This window comes from Asterias amurensis, chromosome 13 (genome assembly GCF_032118995.1).
Source record: "Asterias amurensis chromosome 13, ASM3211899v1".
Taxonomy (NCBI): Eukaryota; Metazoa; Echinodermata; class Asteroidea; order Forcipulatida; family Asteriidae; genus Asterias; species Asterias amurensis.
In genome coordinates this window covers 17001041-17021652 of record NC_092660.1, presented here as the reverse complement: position 1 = coordinate 17021652, position 20612 = coordinate 17001041, and the positions used below count along the sequence as shown (strand labels likewise).

At 37.9% G+C, this 20612-nt stretch overlaps 2 protein-coding genes across 3 annotated transcripts; one reads left to right on the top strand and one right to left on the bottom strand.

Annotated features, from left to right (window-relative positions):
• Positions 1 to 4086: 4086 nt before the first annotated feature.
• On the bottom strand, positions 4087 to 9914 carry LOC139946097 (glutathione peroxidase 7-like). The gene is made up of 3 exons (XM_071943701.1): positions 9731 to 9914; positions 5575 to 5836; positions 4087 to 4922 (listed from the first exon to the last, which is right to left on the bottom strand). The coding sequence occupies exons 1-3, from the start codon at positions 9911 to 9913 to the stop codon at positions 4756 to 4758; spliced, it is 612 nt and encodes a 203-aa protein (XP_071799802.1). The 5' UTR covers position 9914; the 3' UTR covers positions 4087 to 4755.
• A 292-nt stretch (positions 9915 to 10206) lies between these two features.
• Positions 10207 to 19635, top strand: LOC139946514 (cell division cycle protein 20 homolog). 2 transcript variants are annotated; one of them, XM_071944198.1, is made up of 10 exons: positions 10207 to 10306; positions 11844 to 12171; positions 12969 to 13202; positions 13562 to 13690; positions 14272 to 14468; positions 14895 to 14989; positions 15593 to 15821; positions 16486 to 16611; positions 17074 to 17191; positions 18370 to 19635. In XM_071944198.1, the coding sequence occupies exons 2-10, from the start codon at positions 11901 to 11903 to the stop codon at positions 18558 to 18560; spliced, it is 1590 nt and encodes a 529-aa protein (XP_071800299.1). In that variant the 5' UTR covers positions 10207 to 10306; positions 11844 to 11900; the 3' UTR covers positions 18561 to 19635. The 2 variants fall into 2 exon arrangements, with proteins under 2 accessions (XP_071800299.1, XP_071800300.1); XM_071944199.1 differs by having other exon boundaries at positions 10216 to 10306; positions 11899 to 12171.
• The last annotated feature ends 977 nt before the right edge of the window (positions 19636 to 20612 follow it).

Sequence of the window (20612 nt, the reverse complement as noted above, 5' to 3'; positions counted from 1 at the left end):
CATACCAAGGTCAATTCACACAAGGGTTAATTTCAACACTACAACTCCATTTTTTGATTGTAGGTACGTATTTCTATACAAATGAACCAAAATTGCCTGTGCTCAGTTGAGCTGAAATACCAAATTTTGGGAGTGCGCCAAATTTTATGTTCAGAAATATCATCATTCTTAAATTGTCTTGTATGTATGTTTGGCAGCGGTTTTCTTCAACTATTTTTAATGTCATGTGTGTGGTATCACGATGCAAATGCTGTAGCCTTATATTTACAACTGAACGAGTGCCCGATTTCTTTTTCGAACAAGAGCAATGCATATCCACTTTAACGTCCAGTTCAAACATTATTTCGTTTTTTACCGAGTGGCCTCCAAGCTAATGGACATCTAATAGTATGACTTCTAATTGACATGTTGAAAGTCGCTTGCACCTTATGAAGTCTACACCCATCATTCTTAATTAAATCTAATCAATCTACGAGTTAACGGGCATTTCTAATGGGTTGTTACTATACCAACCAGCTGTGGTTACGAAGCCGTAAGTGATGCACACTGTGACCACACTGTGATGTTTGATTCGGCAATTTAGCCTGCTAAATTCGAGTGCCAAAGAGGCAAGATGTTGGCATAGCTGTGTGTTGTCAACTTTCAGCTGTGCTCACATACTGCCATTTTGTTTCTCGTACTTGCTTCGGGCATGGTCCATGCTTCGGGCCATCCTACTTCAAAGAGGTCATTTTGGGGGTTTCAGTGAGAGTGTCTTTAAAAAGCCACCAAAGCTTCCCCTTATGTAAAAGAAGCCTCAACCAACTTCCGTGTGTTGCCCCATGGAGGAAGAATTGCCCGCCATTTTTGTTTGCTCATGCTTATTGCCAGTGAGGTGTGTCAACATGCGTCTTACGTAACTTCATTAGAATTTCAAAGCAGGTATGAATGATGCGTGCACAGTGCACACACGTCACACACATGTTCCAAGTAAAGCCCTTGTGCTATGGTGAGGCACAGTGCAAATGGTTCGAGTATTATTAGCAAGCTTTCTCTCTTCAGATGCAGTTCTCAGCTTTGTGTTTTTCTTCAAGATGCAAGTGTACAGAAGGCAAGATGTTGGCATAGCTGGTTTATTCTTATTCAGCTGTACCAACGTATTGCCATTTGTATGCCTGTTCATACAACTTGAGCCCGGCACAACTGGACAGTTCAATATTCCACCTGTTGCTTCTGTGGTTGGATATACCTCGTCACCGTCGCGTTATTAGACGATGTTTAAAAGGGCACGGTTTGAAGATAATGGTGGTAGAAAGCTTTCTTTTCTTTCCCTAATATTATTTGCTGAGGTGTTGTAGTTTTTGAGTTTTTGACACCGAAATTATTTTAAGCATGTCAACTTACTGGTATAAAATAAAACAATTTCAAGACATCAGAAAGTACATGTAGTTATTTTTAGTGTGGGTCAATAACATAGGACCAGTAACTATTTTCTAAATACTTTATAGATAGCGTAATGGTACTCGGCCTTGGGTGGTGCTCTGCATAAATAGCCCATGGTTTGTAATATTGTTTGTTGTGGAAATTTGCATAATGTCTATAATATATTGGGCATACACTTTCCCTAGCAGTGTTTGCCTCAAAGTGGTTGTTATTTAAATAAGGGCGTGGTTTACAGTGTTAATGGGAACTGTATAGAACTATATAGAAGGGACACAGCTAGTATACTGTCTGCGTTTTAGTGTAAGATTCATTGTTTTTGTTTATAATCTTGTAGTTGCTGCATCGACTTCTCGAAGATGTTTGGGTTTGCTGATGTCTGTTCTTCATTTCTCGAGTGTGGAGAAGGCAAGATGTTGGCATAGCTGTGTATTTATACTTCCAGCTGTGCTCACATACTGCCATTTACGCACTTGTAAAAATCACTTGCTTCAACACTACCAGGTTTCAACCTTCACCATGTTTGTGGTTCTTATTTCAGCCGAGGGTGAGACCAGTAAACAATGAGGGCGTTGTTCTCTGTGATGATGACAGCACACAACGCGTCATACATTATTTAACACCGATGCGTTTATAAATGACTGCACCATGAAAGTAGTTCGTTGCCTGTAACTTTCCTGGTTAAGAAATTACAGAAAAAACAACATATGAATGTTCTTACACTCGCAAATTATAGTGGTTTGGCAAACCGTTATTTTTTTTAAATGTGAAACACGAGTTGGTAAGATAATATCAGCATGGGATATTATATGTGGAAGAAGTTTATAGTAGGATTTGAAATATTGCATGGTGGGAGTATAACCTCACATGAGATGACACACGCAAGTGCTGCCGCAAACCTCACTGTATTATGTTCCATTTAGTACCACCCTTGAAATTAAATGGAAAGGTCCTCCATTCATGAAAAAGCAAATAAGCCTAGGCCCCACCATGTATTTCAAAAGTATTTTGACGCCTCCTATTTTTGTAACAGTTGACCACGGTGAAACCAGTCAACTGGTGAAGCTGTTCAAAAGTGTGTAGGTCTACTGGGTGGTGATTGCATATGGCAGTTGTTAAAGGGAGTGGACACTATTGGTAATTACTCAAAATAATTATTAGCATAAAACCTTTCTTGGTGACGAGTAATGGGGAGAGGTTGATTGTATAAAATATTGTGAGAAACGGATCCCTCTGAGGTGACGTAGTTTATGAGAAAGAAGTAATTTTCCACGATTTTGATTTCGAGACCTCGGATTTAGAACTTGAGGTCTCGAAATCAACCATCTAAACGCACACATCTTCGTGTGGCAAGGGATTTTTTCTTACATTATTATCTCGCAAGTTCGATGATCGATTGAGCTCAAATTTTCACAGGTTTGTTATGTTATGCAATATGTTGAGATACACCAACTGTGGAGGCTAGTCTTTGACAATTACCAATAGTGTCCACTGCCAACCGCAACGAAATGCATTGGTCCCTATCCAGGTGGATGCATCATTTGATTGGATGGTTGTAGGTCACGTGAATCGAATCATTTCAAAGGTCATTTGATTTCAATTTTTTCTTATCCCCTTATACTACAATGAATGCACTGGTTTACGTTGGATGGAAAATTCCATGTAATATTCATTATCAAGGTTATGTAACATATCATATCAATCGAAAATAATGTTTGTTGTGTGACTGTACACTTGTTTTGCTCGCTTACGATAAAACTGGTCTTGTGTCGAGTTGAAACCAACTCATTTAGGCCAAATAACAAAAAAATAACACTTGATCAACCGGATTTTTCTAAAAAGAGGAGGATGAGGGCCTTACTATTTACTATTTTTTGTTCAAGATGGCAGCTTAGTATTTCAAATCAAACAGGCCACCAATTATTCAGTTTGCATCAACCTCAAACTTATTTATACCTATTAGTTGCATGAGGACCTGTGTTAAAGTCACCTGGAAATAGAATTTTTTTTCTTTCAAACATAAGAGTATATGCTTCCGAACAATAAAACAATTTTTTTAGTAATTGTTTGTCACGATTTATATGTTTAAAAAATATATAAAGTTGTTTGGGGGCTGACTCCGCCTACCCCTTTTGTGACGTCAATCGAGGCAGACTTTGCCTGCAATGCGTATAGTAAACACACGTGCAAAGTACATGTATGTCCAAGTCGTGAGTTGGTACATTTCAAAAAGTGTTTTTCTGCATTCAGCAGCAATACACCTGGTCGGCATTGCCGGAAAAAAACAAAACATTGTTTTTTTGAAACGTACAAACTCACGACTTGGTCCGTACATGTACTTTGCAATTGTGTTTACTCTACGCATTACAGGCAAAGTCTGCCTCGATTGACGTCACGAACAGCGCCCTCTCGGGTCGGGGTCTACTCTTAAATTTGTAAATAACATAAGAACTGATTTTTTAAAACCTTGGTTAACTGTTTATCACATTCCACTCATCAAAACACATATATTAGTGACAAAAGCTTTATTTTGAAAAAAATACCACTTCCACGTGACTTTAACTAACACTAACAGGGTCGGATAACGATTTTCTGATAGGCATTCACTAATAATGTGTTTGGCGGGGACGATCAACTGGTATTTTTTTGTTTGGGCCTTTTTGGTATTTGGCCTTAGAGATAGTCAATACATGGTGTTACCGCAAACTTTCTATAAAGCTGGCCTTGTTAAAATCTCAAAGAAATCAGCAGTGGTCTTATTTTCGTATCACAACTTTATTAATCCAATTTTGCATAGCCTTCAAGTCGCAAGGAACACCTCTGGGAGATGTCTAAATTCTCTTGGCCTGTCACGTTTTTTTGCATATGCAATGTTAGTAGAGAAATTAAAAACGGACTTTTAAGGGCAGATTTTTTAATGGTGATTTACGTAACAAATGTATGAAAAAATGTGTATAGTCCTTTCAATTATTAGTTGAAAAGCTTAAAGAAATGTTTAATAAACATGTATAGTTAAAGACAGTGGTCACTATTGGTAATTGTCAAAAACCAGTGACCTGCATGGAAATTTGAGCTCAATCTGTCATCGAGGTTGCGAGATAATGTGGATAATTTGTGGAAATTAACTTGTTTCTCGAAAACTAATTTCTTTCAGAGGGAGCCGTTTCTCACAATGTTTTACACTATCAACCTCTCCTCATTACTCGTAATCAAGAAAGATGTTATGATAAAGTTTACTTTGACTAATTACCAATAGTGTCCACTGCCTTGAAAGAATAACAATATTGAATGGCAAGAATATGGCTCAATTTTCAGTACATGTTATATAGCTGTTGCTCAGAACTCATCTCTTCTCACAAGGCGTGGGGTCTGGGTGGCTGCAAGTAGAAAGTCGTATATTTCTGAAACTTGAGTGGTTGGTCCCCAGGCGTCGATAACCCTTCCCTGCCTGTCGATCAGATACTTCCAGAAGTTCCAGTCTGGTTCCCGACCACTTGATGCACCTGTTATATAAAATTATGAGACATACAATGACCGAGTTGTTAAAATTAAATAAGAAATGGTTGATACTTATTATCCAAGTTTTGTGTAGCCGTTTCTTTGAAATTTTGGAAAGAATCCCAATACAATGACTGATTTATAATACTTGTTTAAAGGAACACGTTGCCTTGGATCGGACGAGTTGGTCTATGAAAAGCGTTTGAAACCGTTTGTTATGAAATGCATATTATGGTTAGAAAGATGGTTTAAACGTAGAATATAATGATCCACACAAGTATCACTCACAATTGCACGGTTTTCATTTTACGTCGCGAACTAACACGGTCGGCCATTTATGGGAGTCAAAAATTTGACTCCCATAAATGGCCGACCGTGTTACTGGACGAGGTAAAGAGAAAACCACGCAATTTCTAGGGATATTTGTGTAGATCATTGTATTCTACTTTTACAACATCTTTCTAACCATACCGATTTTATAAAAAAACTGTTTCAGGACACTTTTCAAAGACCAACTCGACCGATCCAAGGCAACGTGTTCCTTTAAACAACGACGAATGTACGCTCATATTATTTTCATGATTGGTGTATCTGATAAAAATAGAGATAAATTCCGTCATAAATACTGATGATGAATTATTTAAAGTAACTACGTACTTAAATACTTGTAAGCAGGATCAGCATATTCTCCAATCACGTCAATTTTACCGAAGATGGGGAAGGTAGCCCCGTAAGTCTCCCGGGCAAAGGCGATTATTTCCTCGGCACCCTTCGGCTCCTGTTGGCCAAACTGATTACAAGGAAATGCTAGAATGTGTAATTCTTCATCTATTCCTGGCTGTTGACTTGCCCACACCAGGTCCTCGTAATGGTTTTGAGTGTATCCACACTCACTGGCTACGTTGACGACAAGAGCTGGCTGTGAAAAACAAACATAAGCAAACATTAAAGGCAGTAGTCACTATTGGTAATTACTCAAAAAAAATTTTTTTGCATAACATCTTACTTGGTAACAAGTAATGGGGTGCTGTTGATAGCATAAAACATTGTGAAAAACGGCTCCCTCTGAAGTGTAGTTTTCTAGAAAGAAGTAAATTTCCACGAATTTGATTTCGAGACCTCAGAATTTGATTTTGAGGTCACGAAATCAAGCATCTGAAAAGCACACTACTTCGTTTGACAAAAGTTTTTTTCTTTCAATATCGTCTCGCAACTTCGACGACCTGGAGCTCAAATTTTACAGCTTTGTATGCATTATGTTGAGATACACCAAGTCAGAAGACTGGTCTTTGACAATTACCAATAGTGTCCAGTGCCCTGTAAAAGCCTGTCGCCTTTCGATAGTACATGTACATGGATTTACATTTAAAAACATTTCACTTCGAAACATTTCACTATGTAAAAAGATACTTTGTTTTTTGAGATAAAATTTGATCAAGAGAATCCATTACTGTCGGTAACGCTTCTCATATTGTGTACATCAAGTAACTTATTATTCTTTGCATATGAAAATTTTCGGAAAAGATTTCCGGCGGCATCTCATAACACGACCATTTTTTGATGTGAGAGATTTTCACAAGTTATTGTTCACATTATAAGGATCACAACAGTCGAATGGTCATAAAAGTATATTGCTCTTCTGGACACTATTTGTAGTTACTCAAAATAATTGTTAGCATAACAACTTACTTGTATAGAGAGCTGTTAATAGTATCAGGGGTGAGAGCTTTTGGAAACATTATCCGATTTTCTTCACCAGGCCGACATAAAAAGTCTGAATTCAGCCAAAAGTCTGAACAATCTCATCCCTGTAGTATAAAACATTGTGAGAAACAGCTTCTTCTGAAGTCACGTAGTTTTTGAGAAAGAAGTGATTTCTCACTGTAAAACAATTGAACTGATTTCGAGACACCAACAACTTCGAAATTAAGCATCTGAAACCACACAACTTCGACGGCCACTTTGAGCTCAAATTTTCTTTTTTAAATTTTACTTTATGCACATGTTGATATATACCAAGTGAGAATTCTGGTCTTTGATAATTACCAATAGTGTCCAGTCCCTTTAAAAATCTTGTTTGTCAAAGCTCTAAAACAATTTTGCAAACTGCTGAAAATTCATAACGAGTTGTGTCTGCATTAGTCAGAGAAAAGTTCAAAATACAAAGTTTTGAACCACTCACATTAAAAACGTTCCTGAAATGAATCAATACTTTAGCCGAGATAATTATGAAAGAAAAACACCCTTGTCACACGAAGTTGTGTGCTTTCTGATGCTTGATTTTGAGACCTCAAATTCTAAACTTGAGGTCTCGAAATTAGCCGAGTCCTTTTTGGACAGTACCAACTAGCGTCAAATTTGAGTGGCACGTCGGAGATTAGGGGCACTTATGGCCGAATAAAATGTGGACTTATCAACTAAAAATGAAACAATGGATGCTGCTGAAGTGTTGTTTTGGGATGAAATGTACATCAAATTTGTTTAGATGCTTTAGAATGGTACTCGCTTTCCTTCGCATTAGTTTTATATTCTAAATATTAAAATGTGTGCAATTTTATTATGAATGGATTGGAATATCACATGTTGGGTTGAGTTAGCTTAATTGCGATTCAACGTTTGTCATTGCGGTGCTTATCAATACAAGGTTATTTCCGTTTCAGTTGTATGCAGTCGAGTTCGGTGCAGTTTCCCCAATCCCCGAAAATCTTATTTCCTTTGAGCTATTTGTGCACATTACTTAGTTTCTCTGTATCAGGTTTGTTTCAGTCATTCTATTTAATCCTATTTAAGCGTTCAAGACTTCATGTTGACAAATCTTCAGTTTGAATTTCTACAACCTATCCACACATGATGTTTTACTACCATTCAATGATTGACCAGCTGTTGATATGCTTTTACGAAACTGAACGAATCATGCGGCCTTATGAAATTTTCTTTGATTAATAATGCTAAAGTGATGAAATTGATTCAGGCTTACACTCCTTTCGACTGTAAGTCACCTGGAAATAGATTCTTTCAAACATAAGAGTATATGCTTACGAACAATAAAACAATTTTTTTAGTAATTTTTTGTCACGATTTATATGTTTAAAAAATATATGAAGTTGTTTGGGGGGCTGACTCCGCCTACCCCTTTTGTGACGTCAATCGAGGCAGACTTTGCCTGCAATGCGCATAGTAAACACACGTGCAAAGTACATGTACGTCCAAGTCGTGAGTTGGTACATTTCAAAGTGTTTTTCTGCATTCAGCAGCAATACACCTGGTCGGCATTGCCGGAAAAAAAAAATTGTTTTGAAACGTACAAACTCACGACTTGGTCCGTACATGTACTTTGCAATTGTGTTTACTCTACGCATTATAGGCAAAGTCTGCCTCGATTGACGTCACGAACAGCGCCCTCTCGGGTCGGAGTCTACTCTTAAATTTGTAAATAACATAAGAACTGATTTTTTAAAACCTTAGTCAACTGTTTATTCACATTCCACTCATCAAAACACATGTATTAGTGACAAAAGCTTTATTTTGAAAAAATACCACTTCCAGGTGACTTTAATGCTGATTCAAATGATTCAACTGAGCATATTGTCCCTTTCAAATTTCCTGAATACCCGGAACCTAGCTTCCATCAAGAGGTTTACAAACCGTTTTTAGCCAGAAATAAAACAACCGGTTGACACCTTGCGTGGCCTATTTCTTTGATTTGGGTTGCTTTATTTCCTCAAGACAACTTAAAGGTTCTCGGAAAGAGATTTGCAGAAAATAAATTGAGAAAATGCTTACAGATTACTAATAAACATTGAGAACAGCAAGTCTAAACCCGAGTTGTTGAGCACGCGATGGAAAAAACTACCTTTGTGATTAATTTTTTTGAAAGTTGCTGTGCACATGGACAAATCGAAACAGTTTAATAAGTAGGCTTAGAAACTTTGCATGGTGGAATCATGATTTGGAAAGGTTTGCGGTAACACCGTGGTTCTGAAAAGAACCGTTGGTATTGGTAATTGTCAAAGACCAGTCTTCTCATTGATGATTGAGTGTATCTCAACATTATGCATAAAATAACAAACCTTTGAAAGTTTGAGCTCAATTGGTCGTCGAAGTTGCGAGATGCCGATTTCAAGACCCCAAATTCAAATTTTGAGGTCTTGAAATCAATTTCGTGAAAAATTACTTCGTTCTCGAAAACTGCTTTACTTCAGAGGGAGCCGTTTTTCACAATGTTCTACATGTTAGTATTAACATCCTAAAGTAACTCTTACCAAGTACGGTTTTAGTGCTTATATTTGTTTTAATAGTAATTAACAATATTTTTAAGTGTCCAAGGCCTTAAATTAATGTTAGTTATTTTAGGGTAAAATTGTAAAACAAATGTTGGTGACACTTTCCACTTCAGCACAAACAACAAGGCTAGTCTGAGCATGGAGGTGAGGTTATGCGGGGGTCTGTAATGGCATGGCAGACAATAGAGAAATGGCAGACAAACTAATGACAGAAGAATACAGAAAATGAGCGTGTACACACCCTAAATTAGAAGTTTTGTCTTGCCACCCAAGGCAAGCAAGCTTAGCCTACAAAATACAAAGCAAACATGCTGGTCATTGAAAGTCGAGGTATTGGCATGCGCAACAATTCCACTACATCCATTAGTCTACTGCACAAACACAAGCAAAATGGTTGGTGAATGGGGGAATTAAATGCAACGGGTGCAACACACTGTGCATGCTGCATCATGCATGCACTGCGTGGAAGCAGGGAATGCTCCAACCATGCATAACAACGTGAACGAACGTGAGTTACAAAAATCCATCACCTTTCCCCGAAAAACCTCCAGGGAAATCTCCCTTCCTTGACCGTCCATGACAAAGTGTGAATAAAAATTGCCATTTGTAAGATTAACTAGAGTACATATTAGAAAAATAGAGTGGTTTATTGATAGGAAAGATATTAATTGAAAACGGTTTTGACACGTAAAATTTCTGATGGGGGCTGCCATCTTGAATACAAAATGCCTGAGTAAATCTCGAATGTAACGAGATTTTGAATTTGACGTTACATTTTTTTAACATAAATCGTTCATAAAAGCAACAAAAAATACTATTTTATATCCAAGTTATAAGTATACTTATTCACAATGTGTTTTTATGGAGTAAAATTGGTTCCTTTTACTGGTAAACAACAATAAAGATTGGTTTTAACGTGACTTCACATATGGCCCAATCACAATCAAGAGTCCTGCGTCTCAGAGAACCAATCAAAACGCGGGTCATTTAAAACCCACGCTTAATAAACAAAACATACACACACACATTCACGGCGTTGGTCATGCAAGAAAAGCCAATCTTCCGATCCTCTTTTGACGTCTAGATGACAGATTTTTGCTGAACAGGTAATCAAAATGCAACAAATAATACGATATTAAGAATGTATCCTACACGTTTAGTCAAAATTACTGTTGCATACACTGTGATCACGATTTGTAAATGTGTATTTATTTTTGGCCTTGGCAAATTTTAGAAATAGAATGGATGAAAAAGTTAAAAGATCTTCTTCCTGGTCCAACACAACAACCAAGCTTATTCTTAATCATGAAGTTCTAAATTCTAGATTACGATTCCTGAAAACATGCTGAAACGAACTAAAACTAAGAAGAATTTCTTGTTAAGTGCTGTTTAAAAAAAATCAACCTTTGGTTTCAGGTTTTTCTCCACAGGTTTAAATTTTGGCCGGGCGCTAAACCATTCCTGCACTTTGACTGTTGTCATTGCGAAAATAATTGGGAGCAAATAATTCTTGCACGATCGCCAAATTGCGCACAGTATTCCTGCACTATCGCCGTATTGCGCACACTATTCCTGCACTGTTGGCAAAGTGCGCAAACTATTCATGCACAAATAGTTTAGGTCGATTGCTCAAACCATTCCTGCACGATCGGCCGGCCGACAATTGCACAAACTTTTCCTGCAAGATCGACTGATTGTGCATACAATTTTGTGCAAATCATTTAAGTACAAATCAAAATCATGACTGATACTGACGTAAAAATCCACGGAATTCTTTGTTGTGCACGATCACCTGATAAACAGACAGATTTAACACGACCAGGCTCCGATTTAGTTTTCATAATTTCATGTAATAATAAAATATACTAGCGAAGAACACGCTACCAAACAGGCAGTTGGAGAGAGAATGAGGAGAGAGAAGCCGACATCTTTTGGCTCAAACTGAGTCGTTTTCCCCAGAGTTAAAAATATGTACTGCACTTTGTGTAAATTGATCACTGACATCTTGGGTTAATTAAGACTAATCCATATGCAGGGCTGTATGCTTCGTTTTTGAAAGGGCAAGGGCACCAAGGCAATTTTCTTTGGCAAGGGCACCCTATGAGGAAATTGTAAATTTCTACTGGAGCATTTCACGGGCATCAAGGCAATGGCAAGGGGCAACGGAGGCAATCGCCTGGTTGCCTCCGTGAAGTATCAGGCCTGCATATGTACCTGCCATCTGTGTAGTGGGTGTTGAAGGCACAAGCGAGTTGATGGCAAATAGTAGGACCGTCAGTCCGTCATCGTTTCATAAAAAGTTAATATTAACTAAGTCGTTCTGACTTTTGTTATTATTTTATATAGGAATATAGACCCAGTCAGTGTAAACTTGGACGCTGTAAATCTTTACATCTGCAGCCAAAGTTTTAAAAAAGGATTACAGGGCCCATAACTGGTCTTGGTAATGAAAGTTTTTTTTTTTCACCTGAAAAAATTAGCTTTAAGTTGAAAATGCGATTTATACATAAGCGTAACCCTCTATTCAGCCTCCATTCAACCTTTGGAAGCGTGGAGGCTTATGATTACATGTACCTCAATGTCCAACTACAACGTTACCCACACAAATGTCATCCCTAATTAATTGTATCTTTTGTATTACAGATTTCAAAGTGAAAAACATCATTTGCTTGCAAGACTTTAACACTTCTACCACTAGCGATGTCGCAGTTTAACTTTGACTCGGACATCAACAACCTTGTGAGGTTAGATGGTCCAATCGGGGGTCCAGCAATGCGCTGGCAACGCAAGGCATCAGAGACATCAATGTGCAATAACGCCTCGGTGAACAAGAGCATGAATAAAAGTCTGAATAAAAGCCTCAACAAGAGTCTCGGAAACATCTCACCGATGAAGACATCCAATCAATCGTTCAGCTCAAAGACACCATCAAAATCAAAGACTCCAAATGGAAAAAGAAGCAAAACGCCAGGTACACTTCTAACCTTTTTTTTAAGCAAGTCGCAGACACACAAGGCCTGAAGGCCACTTCAAGGTGTGGGCTTAGCTACAATTATTTTATTCAAGAGGCCAATGCCGTCTACCCCTAGAGCTGAAGCAGAAGTTACCCCCCTTACAGTCCATATGGATGTTGGCTTGGGTATCATCAGTCTGAAGCCTGGCTGGTAGAGCAGAAACCACTACCTCCCCAATTTTACAAAGCAAGTGTCGTGACCGGGACCCGAACCCACACTCTGCTGATCAAACACCGCGCTTACATCAAGCCTATAAATGGCCTGGTTATAGCAGGAACTTTTGCCTCTAGCTTGTGTACATCACACTACTTGGTATTCTTTGCTTTCACGGCTAGGAGGATAATTTGTTGCTTGCCCTGTTTTAAGCGAACAAATGATTATCATAAGCACAGAATTCGGTGGTAAGCTGAGCCATGAAATATGGGTCAAGCTCTAAACTGTCTCTACACAAGAACAGCTTTATCAAGACAAAACTTTTGAAATTCACTTTGAGCAAGCAAAGCCATTTTAATTTTTCTAAAGGACCCCTATTTGTTAATAAATTCAAGGGGAACATTTCAAAGGGGTGCCAGTACCAGGGGAACATTTGTTTTGCTTCTGATTTATGGATGTAGAACTTTTAACAAAATATTGTTTGGTTTTACAATTTTCATTGATGTGTGCACTGTTACACTCGGTTCCCTTCCCGAGTTCTGTGAAAAAAATATCACAGGCATGCTAACTAAGATACGCCCCCATTTTTTTCTCGATCTAGGTAAGACACCATCCAAGTTACCCGTCGGAGATCGCTTCATTCCTAATCGCAGCGGCACAAACTTTGACGTCAGCGCCTTCAAACTGCTGAACTGCTCCACAAACCAAGAGAACCAAGCCACCCAGAGCCCACAGAAGATTGACTACTGCAAGAAAATGTCAGACAACCTCAACGGAGAGTTGCTCAATGCCAAGATCCTATCGTACAAAAGTAAACCCCCAGATGCTCCTGAAGGTAAACAAAAATCATCTTTGAATTTTCACCTTAGTTGAGGATTGAGGTAGCACCATTTGTAAATCTCTTTTGAGTAGTGTTGGTTCTGAAAAGAACCATCGGTGGAAAACACTCCTCAAAAGAGATTTACACATAGTACAACCACAAACCTCACCTATTTTATGTGAAATATATACCGACTTATATTGTAATTTGTGCATGAATTTAAATGAAAATGGAACAAGTTTATTGTACCGAAACAGAAGCACCAAAATGTGACCAGTGACCTACATCTTATTCCCACCCCTTTGATATCAATACTAGCTCCCTGATAATGCATAGTAAAATAATCAAGTCCAACCCAACTTTTCAATCCACAGGTTTCCAGAACAACTTGAGAGTGTTGTACAGTCAGACCAAGACGCCAGGTTCAACCAAGAAGGCAGTCCGACATATTCCACAGGTTCCAGAGAGGATACTGGACGCCCCTGATATCCTGGATGATTACTGTAAGCCAAAAAGAATTTGTTAATTTAATTTTTTATTCAAGTAATTATTATTATTTTTTTGAAAACTGTTCTTGTGCTTTTCTTCTTCAGAAGAATTAATTTATTTTTTTCATTCCAATGGCATCCACCGGAGATGATGCGACGTAAAGCCAGTGGTCCTGTGTGTTGTGTAACACACAAAAGAGGAACCCAGTGCACTAAGGGAACCATCCTGGTGTTCCTGGTTTGATTGTGCCACAACACTTTTTTGGGGGGAGAACTGTTCTTGTGCATTTCTTCTTCAGACGAATTAATTAAATCATTCATTCCAATGGCATCCACCGGAGATGATGCGACGTAAAGCCAGCGGTCCTGTGTGTTGTGTAACACACACAAGAGGAATCCAGTGCACTAAGGGAATCATCCTGGTGTTCCTGGTTTGATTGTGCCACAGCACCTTATAAAAGGAGTAGGTCTCATAATCCCAACATACCTTGCAGGAAAATATATTTTAAGGCTCCTTGAGCGTCACTGAGTGACGGATATGCGTGCTTTATAAGACCCCACTATTATTAGTATTTTTTTTATATTATTATTTGCAGATTTGAATCTGATAGACTGGAGTAGGAACAATCATCTCGCCGTAGCCTTAGCCAATAACGTGTACCTGTGGGATGCCAGCTCTGGTAGTATCAATCACCTCATGCAGCTGGAGGGTCAGGAGGAGTACGTCTGCTCCGTGTCTTGGATACAAGAAGGCAATTTCCTGGCCGTTGGGACCAGTACAGGGGAGGTTCAGGTAAGCTGTCACTGTCCTTCTGTCTTAGGAACGGCCATTTGGGCGGACGTAGGCCATTGCCTCTGTTGCCCTGGGTCCAATTTTATAATCAGAAAATAATGCTTAGCATATTTCTTTGCTATGCAAAGCACGAGTCGGTCACCTGTTGCAAGAATGTAAAGCTTATGGAGTTTTATCTCATTACAAGTTTCTGATAAGTAAGATTTTTTTGTGCTTAGCAAGTTTTTGTGCTAAGTGTCCCTACTTGGTCTTTCACTCTCTAGCCGTAGCGTTTGGGTTTACATTGGATTGAAAAGGGAAAATGTAGACACCAAAGTTTTGATTCAATCATAATTTGATGACATCACTCATGAACATGTTGTTTTTGTAAATTAACAAAACGGAAATGTCTAGTTACAGTTACCCTTTTTTCTTCTTCGTTTGCAGCTGTGGGATGTAACTGCAACTAAGAGGTTACGGAACATGACCGGTCATGCTGCTAGAGTTGGCTCACTTGCCTGGAATAGCTACATCCTCAGCAGGTAAGATCTCATTGCTGGCTCTGCTGTGTCATTGGAAACCTATTTAAAAAAAACTTGAGCAATGGGACATTTTTGGGAGCTAAGGTGGCAGTAGACTTACCAGGTAAATCCAGTGTTCTCATTAAAGTGTGCATGCTTAGAATATACGAATGGGAACTTACTTGGTAAGTCTTCTGCCACATAGCGTTCCAAAGTCTCCCATTTTTAAGATATCCGACGAAACAACAAAATACAGAAATAATTGACAAGCAATCAAGTTGTCACTTCCTCCTTTTCTCCTGTTATATAAAACCATAACTGATTCGTTTTGATTGTTTTCTGAAAGTGTATCAATGGTTTAACTTTTTCCTCATTGGGTGCCCTTTACCAACCTCTCTTTCTCTTGCCTGTTCTAGGCTGCCATTATGTCATTCGTCTGGTCCACCTGTTGTCTTGGACCATTGACAGGTGGCCTGCCCATCTCCATTTGATCTCCTTTTTGTTCAATGATGCCCCCGACTTTAGTTGTCTCGTATGTTGTTATGGTTAACTTAATCCCATCTCATTTTTGTACCATTTAAAAGTTCCATTTTACAAGTATGCACCATTTATTTATCTCTGCAGTGGTTCACGATCAGGAGCTATCCACCACCATGATGTACGAGTCCAGAACCATCAGATAGCTAGCCTAGCCGGGCATACCCAAGAGGTGTGTGGGCTCAAGTGGGCTCCGGATGGTCGGTACCTTGCCAGTGGGGGAAATGATAACCTCTTAAACATCTGGCCGTCAGCAACACACGGAGACCCATCTAAAGCGATTCATACATTCACCCAGCACCAAGCTGCCGTTAAGGTCAGTGCTAACATTTAAAGGGAATTTTGAAAATTAATGGCAATAAAAGCCTACAGCAGTGTTTGATAGTATTTAGCAATTTGAGAAACATTTCACTTCAAAGTAATGTAGTTTGTAAAAGGGAAACTGTACCTACAATAACATCCATTCCGGGTTTTCAAGGATATTTTAAAAAAGCGACCACCTTTTGAAATTAATATTTTTTAGTACATCTACATTTACATAGAATTTAAGCAATCCAACGTTTTCAAAAACAAATGATTTACCACCTTAAATGCACATGGTCTCCTAACTTTTACTTTATCGGGGTGTCAACAATTATCAAACTGGTTTGCTGAGTGTTGCTTTGACTCTCATTTCACCCAAAATGTTTTGCCCGCTGATGATGCACATTATATGCATATGGGCTTACTGTTTATTGGGACTATTTCTGAAGTGACATATGAAATGAAATAGCTTTCTCCAGAAGACGATCAGAGCATACTGATCTAAACGTCGAGTTGAAACCAACGTTTCTTTTTTTCAGAACCACCCTAACTCAGAGATAGTCATTACATGGTGTCGTATTTCCACCCTGCAAAGTTTCAAATCCTACATTTGAAATGAAGTTCACATTCAAATTAAAATAAAATCTGACTCTGTATGTGGTTTTCTTTCTCTCTAGGCTCTAGCGTGGTGTCCCTGGCAGCCAAGCGTTCTAGTGAGTGGGGGTGGCACCGCGGATAGATTCCTGCGTTTCTGGAATGTCAGCAACGGCAACTGCCTGAACAGCATCGACACTAAATCACAGGTATTTTATTCGTCATATTTATTTGTTTGTCAATCAACCCTTATTATAAAAAGTACCGATTTGAACAAGGTTCTGCTTATAAAGAGTACATTCTGAAATCCTGATACTCTTTTTCTGCTGTTTGTTTCTTTGTTTTGATGTTCATGATATAAAGAGGTAATTATGGCCAGTTCCAGCGATCTTGTTTTGACAAGAGTCAAGTACATTGTATTTGAGGTGATACCTTCGGATGATTGAATTATTATGAATACCCATCAAACTGAGTTAACGGAGACTTTCTACCTCCCAACAAACTCAAAACCCATCTCTTTTGAAAAATAAGCTGTTACCACCTTCTGCTTATTTGTATATATATCTCAAATGTAATTTTATTCTCTGCACCAGGAGTGTCACTGTCTCCATTATTATTATTTATTTATTTACATCTAATAATTTGTTTACATTTTGTTTTCATTGTGATAGGTCTGTTCAGTTCTTTGGTCTAAAGAGTACCGTGAATTGGTGTCGGCCCACGGCTACGCTCAGAATCAACTCGTCATTTGGAAGTACCCAGCAATGACAAGAACAGCTGAACTCTTAGGTAGGTCTATTCATCAGAAATGCAGGCCTCGAAATAATCCGAGACACCCACAGTAATTGCAAATTTCCAATACAAATTTAAATTTGCCTCAAAAGCTATTGGCCAATTGAAAATTTCTGTGCCCCTTCATAAATGAAATTTGGGGCTTAGAAATCGTCACACAACTTTTTAAACGAAAGCAAGGTTCTTTGTGACCTGGTTGAAATTCTATAGAGCTGCATAATAAAACCAAAAAAAACTAAATGAAGAAAATTTGCCCTATAAACTTTTACAATTATTATTTCTCTGAGGATTCACTTTTTTTAAAAGCACCTTTAAGGCAGTGGACACTATTGGTAATTACTCAAAATAATTATCATCATAAAACCTTTCTTGATTACGAGTAATGGGAAGAGGTTGATAGTATAAAACATTGTGAGAAACAGCTCCCTCTGAAGTGACGTAGTTTTTGAAAAAGACGTAATTTTCCACAAATTTGATTTCGAGACCTCAAGTTTAGAATTTGAGGTCTCAAAATCAAGCATCTGAAAGCACACAACTTCGTGTGAAAAGGGTGTTTTTCCTTTCATTATTATCTCGCAACTTCGACGACCGATTTAGCTTAAATTTTCACATGTTTGTTGTTTTATGCGTATGTTGAGATACACCAACTGGGAAGACTAGTCTTTGACAATAACCAATAGTGTCCACAGTCTTTAAGCTATGCAGATACATGTTTTCAAATATTATTTTGTTTTACCAATACACTGATGTGTAAACCACTGTATACTCTGTGCTTTTCCTGAGTCCTGTGAAAACTATGTAGAGCATGTCTTTCCACTAGACCAACAGGATTGCCTAAGCTAGCTAAAGGCATTAGAATCCTAAAATTTTTTGCAGTGGGTACCACAACAAATGAAGCATGGTTCACGCTGCATGTGAATGTTACACAAACTTTTACGTCAGTAATCGCAATGAATAATTTGCATCAGTTGACTTGTGTTCAACTCCTGCAAAACATTCGCTGCGAAAACAGCCCTGTGACGTCAACAATTTGTATCGCATTCGCAGAAAGTATGAACCAGGATTTAATGTTAAATTTGCATTGGGGATGAAGAATAACATTTTGTTTTACACACCCAGCAATATTTTCTTTTGAACAAAAGGTAATTGTTTGTTCATCCTTTTTATCCTTGTAGGTCATACATCACGCATTCTTCACATGTGCATGAGTCCCGATGGGTCCACAGTGGCTACAGCTGCAGGAGACGAGACTCTGAGGCTATGGAAGTGTTTCCAGAGTGAAACTCACGGGAAATCTGCAAAGAAGGGGCCCCGAGACCCAAAAGCCATGTCGGGTACACTCAAACTCAGACAAAGCATCCGATAAAAGAAGAACAGATATTTAGAGGAAGTGATTGGGCTCGCCCCAAGAGAACCAGCAAGGCAGATAGACTATGCATTGATTACAAACCAAGATTGTTTGGTCAGCAATCCATTTCACAATTTTTAAATTTCCTCACATTTTGTTTCGTGAAAAAAAGATTGTGATGCCAGGCTTGATGTTATTAATTCTTACTTGATCTGGTGTCCGATTGTTTTCTGCCCTGAAAAAATTCTTTTAAAATGAAATTGTGATTGAATAGTCTGAAATTTCTATTGGAGCCTGCACCATGTGTATGTGTACATGTAGGTCGGTCATGTACTCGATAAAATATTCCCACTTTTTACCAAGAACCATTATCATGCCTATGAAACACTGTTATGTAAAATCTACATAATGTTTTATAGAAGGAAACATAAATTGGTTAGAAATTATGTCTGTTGGTTATTTTAATTTTGTGTCAACCACAAAATACTTTAATCTTGGTTTTTTTTTTATGTGAAAAGTTTTATCAATTTCTGCTAACTCTATTGGGCTTTTTAACTGTCCAGTGCCACATTAATGAAATAACATGCGTCTTTATTGTTGTAACTGTTATATAGCAATATTTAATATAGAGAACTGCTCTGTAGCCCCACCATATATTAATCACAAACCAAGCTATCTAAAAATGCTTGCTGCATGTTCTTTAATTACCTGTTAAAATGAAAATTTTGCACTTTGAAAAAACAAAAATGATGAATGTTCAACAACATTTACACTGGGAGATTTTATTCAGAAGACAATTATATACTTGTACAGTAATTTTATTTTATGGCAAATGTTTGGAGACGATTTGCAGATATAATTTTATCTGAACATAAATTGTATGTAGCTCTTCACTTCTTAATTCCGCTTAAAACAGTCAATTTTATAGCTTCTTATGAATTTAATATTTTAACTTTCTCGATCTCGCTTCTGTACAAAAAATGTATTTTGTATGCAGATATATGTAAAAAGATCTTTTTTGAAAAACTAAAAACTTAGTTATGTTGCAGAGACATGTGTATAGTGTTTGTAGAAAAGAGTAATAAAAATGAGCTGCCAGCAAACAAAGTTAATTGTGAACAACGTTTTTGTTTAATTGTAATTTTTGTCAGCTAAAGGGGATATTTTATCACATTGCATTTTCATTTAAAGGAACACGTTGCCTTGGATCGGTCGAGTTGGTTTTTGAAAAGCGTTTGTAACCGTTTTTTATAAAATGCATATGGGTAGAAAGATGTTGTAAAAGTAGAATACAATGATCCACACAAACATGCCTCGAAATTGCATGGTTTTCCTTTTACCTTGTCGACTAACACGTCGGCCATTTATGGGGGTCAAAATTTTGACTCCCATAAATGGCCGACCATGTTAGTTCGCACAGTAGAAGGAAAACCACGCAATTTCGCGGCAAACTTGTGTGGATCATTGTATTCTACTTTTAAAACATCTTTCCAACCATATGCATTATATAAAAAACGGTTACAAACGCTTTTGTTTTGACCAACTCGTCCGATCCAAGGCAACGTGTTCCTTTAAAGTCACTGAATGCATTTTTTGTAATAAACGACTATTGTGTATTCTCACTTGGTGTATACATATCCTATCATAATATGATATGCATAATAAGAAATCTTTGAAAATTTTAACTCAATTATGCGAACAATTGAGTAAGAACCAATGTGTCCAGGGATGGATTTCACAAAGGAAGACTAGTCTATCTTACATTAGGACGAGTATGAGTCATATGTTTTTTTAAATCTCCTAGGACTTGTCCTAACTCTTTGTGAACTTTTGAAACTTGTCACTTATTTTTTACGGCTTTCATGTAATATTGGCCACTTCTCCTTCCCTTTACATGATATAGGAACTGTTTGAATTGTTTTTGTGTTGGCATAAAATGTGGACTTGCTTTATGTGCCACAGTTGCAGTTATTCGAACTGAGTAAGTCCTCAGTTTTGGTATTGTCAAGAACGATGTTTTAACATGCACAGCCCTTTTTTTTTCTTTAAAGAAAAATTACTCTCAAAAAG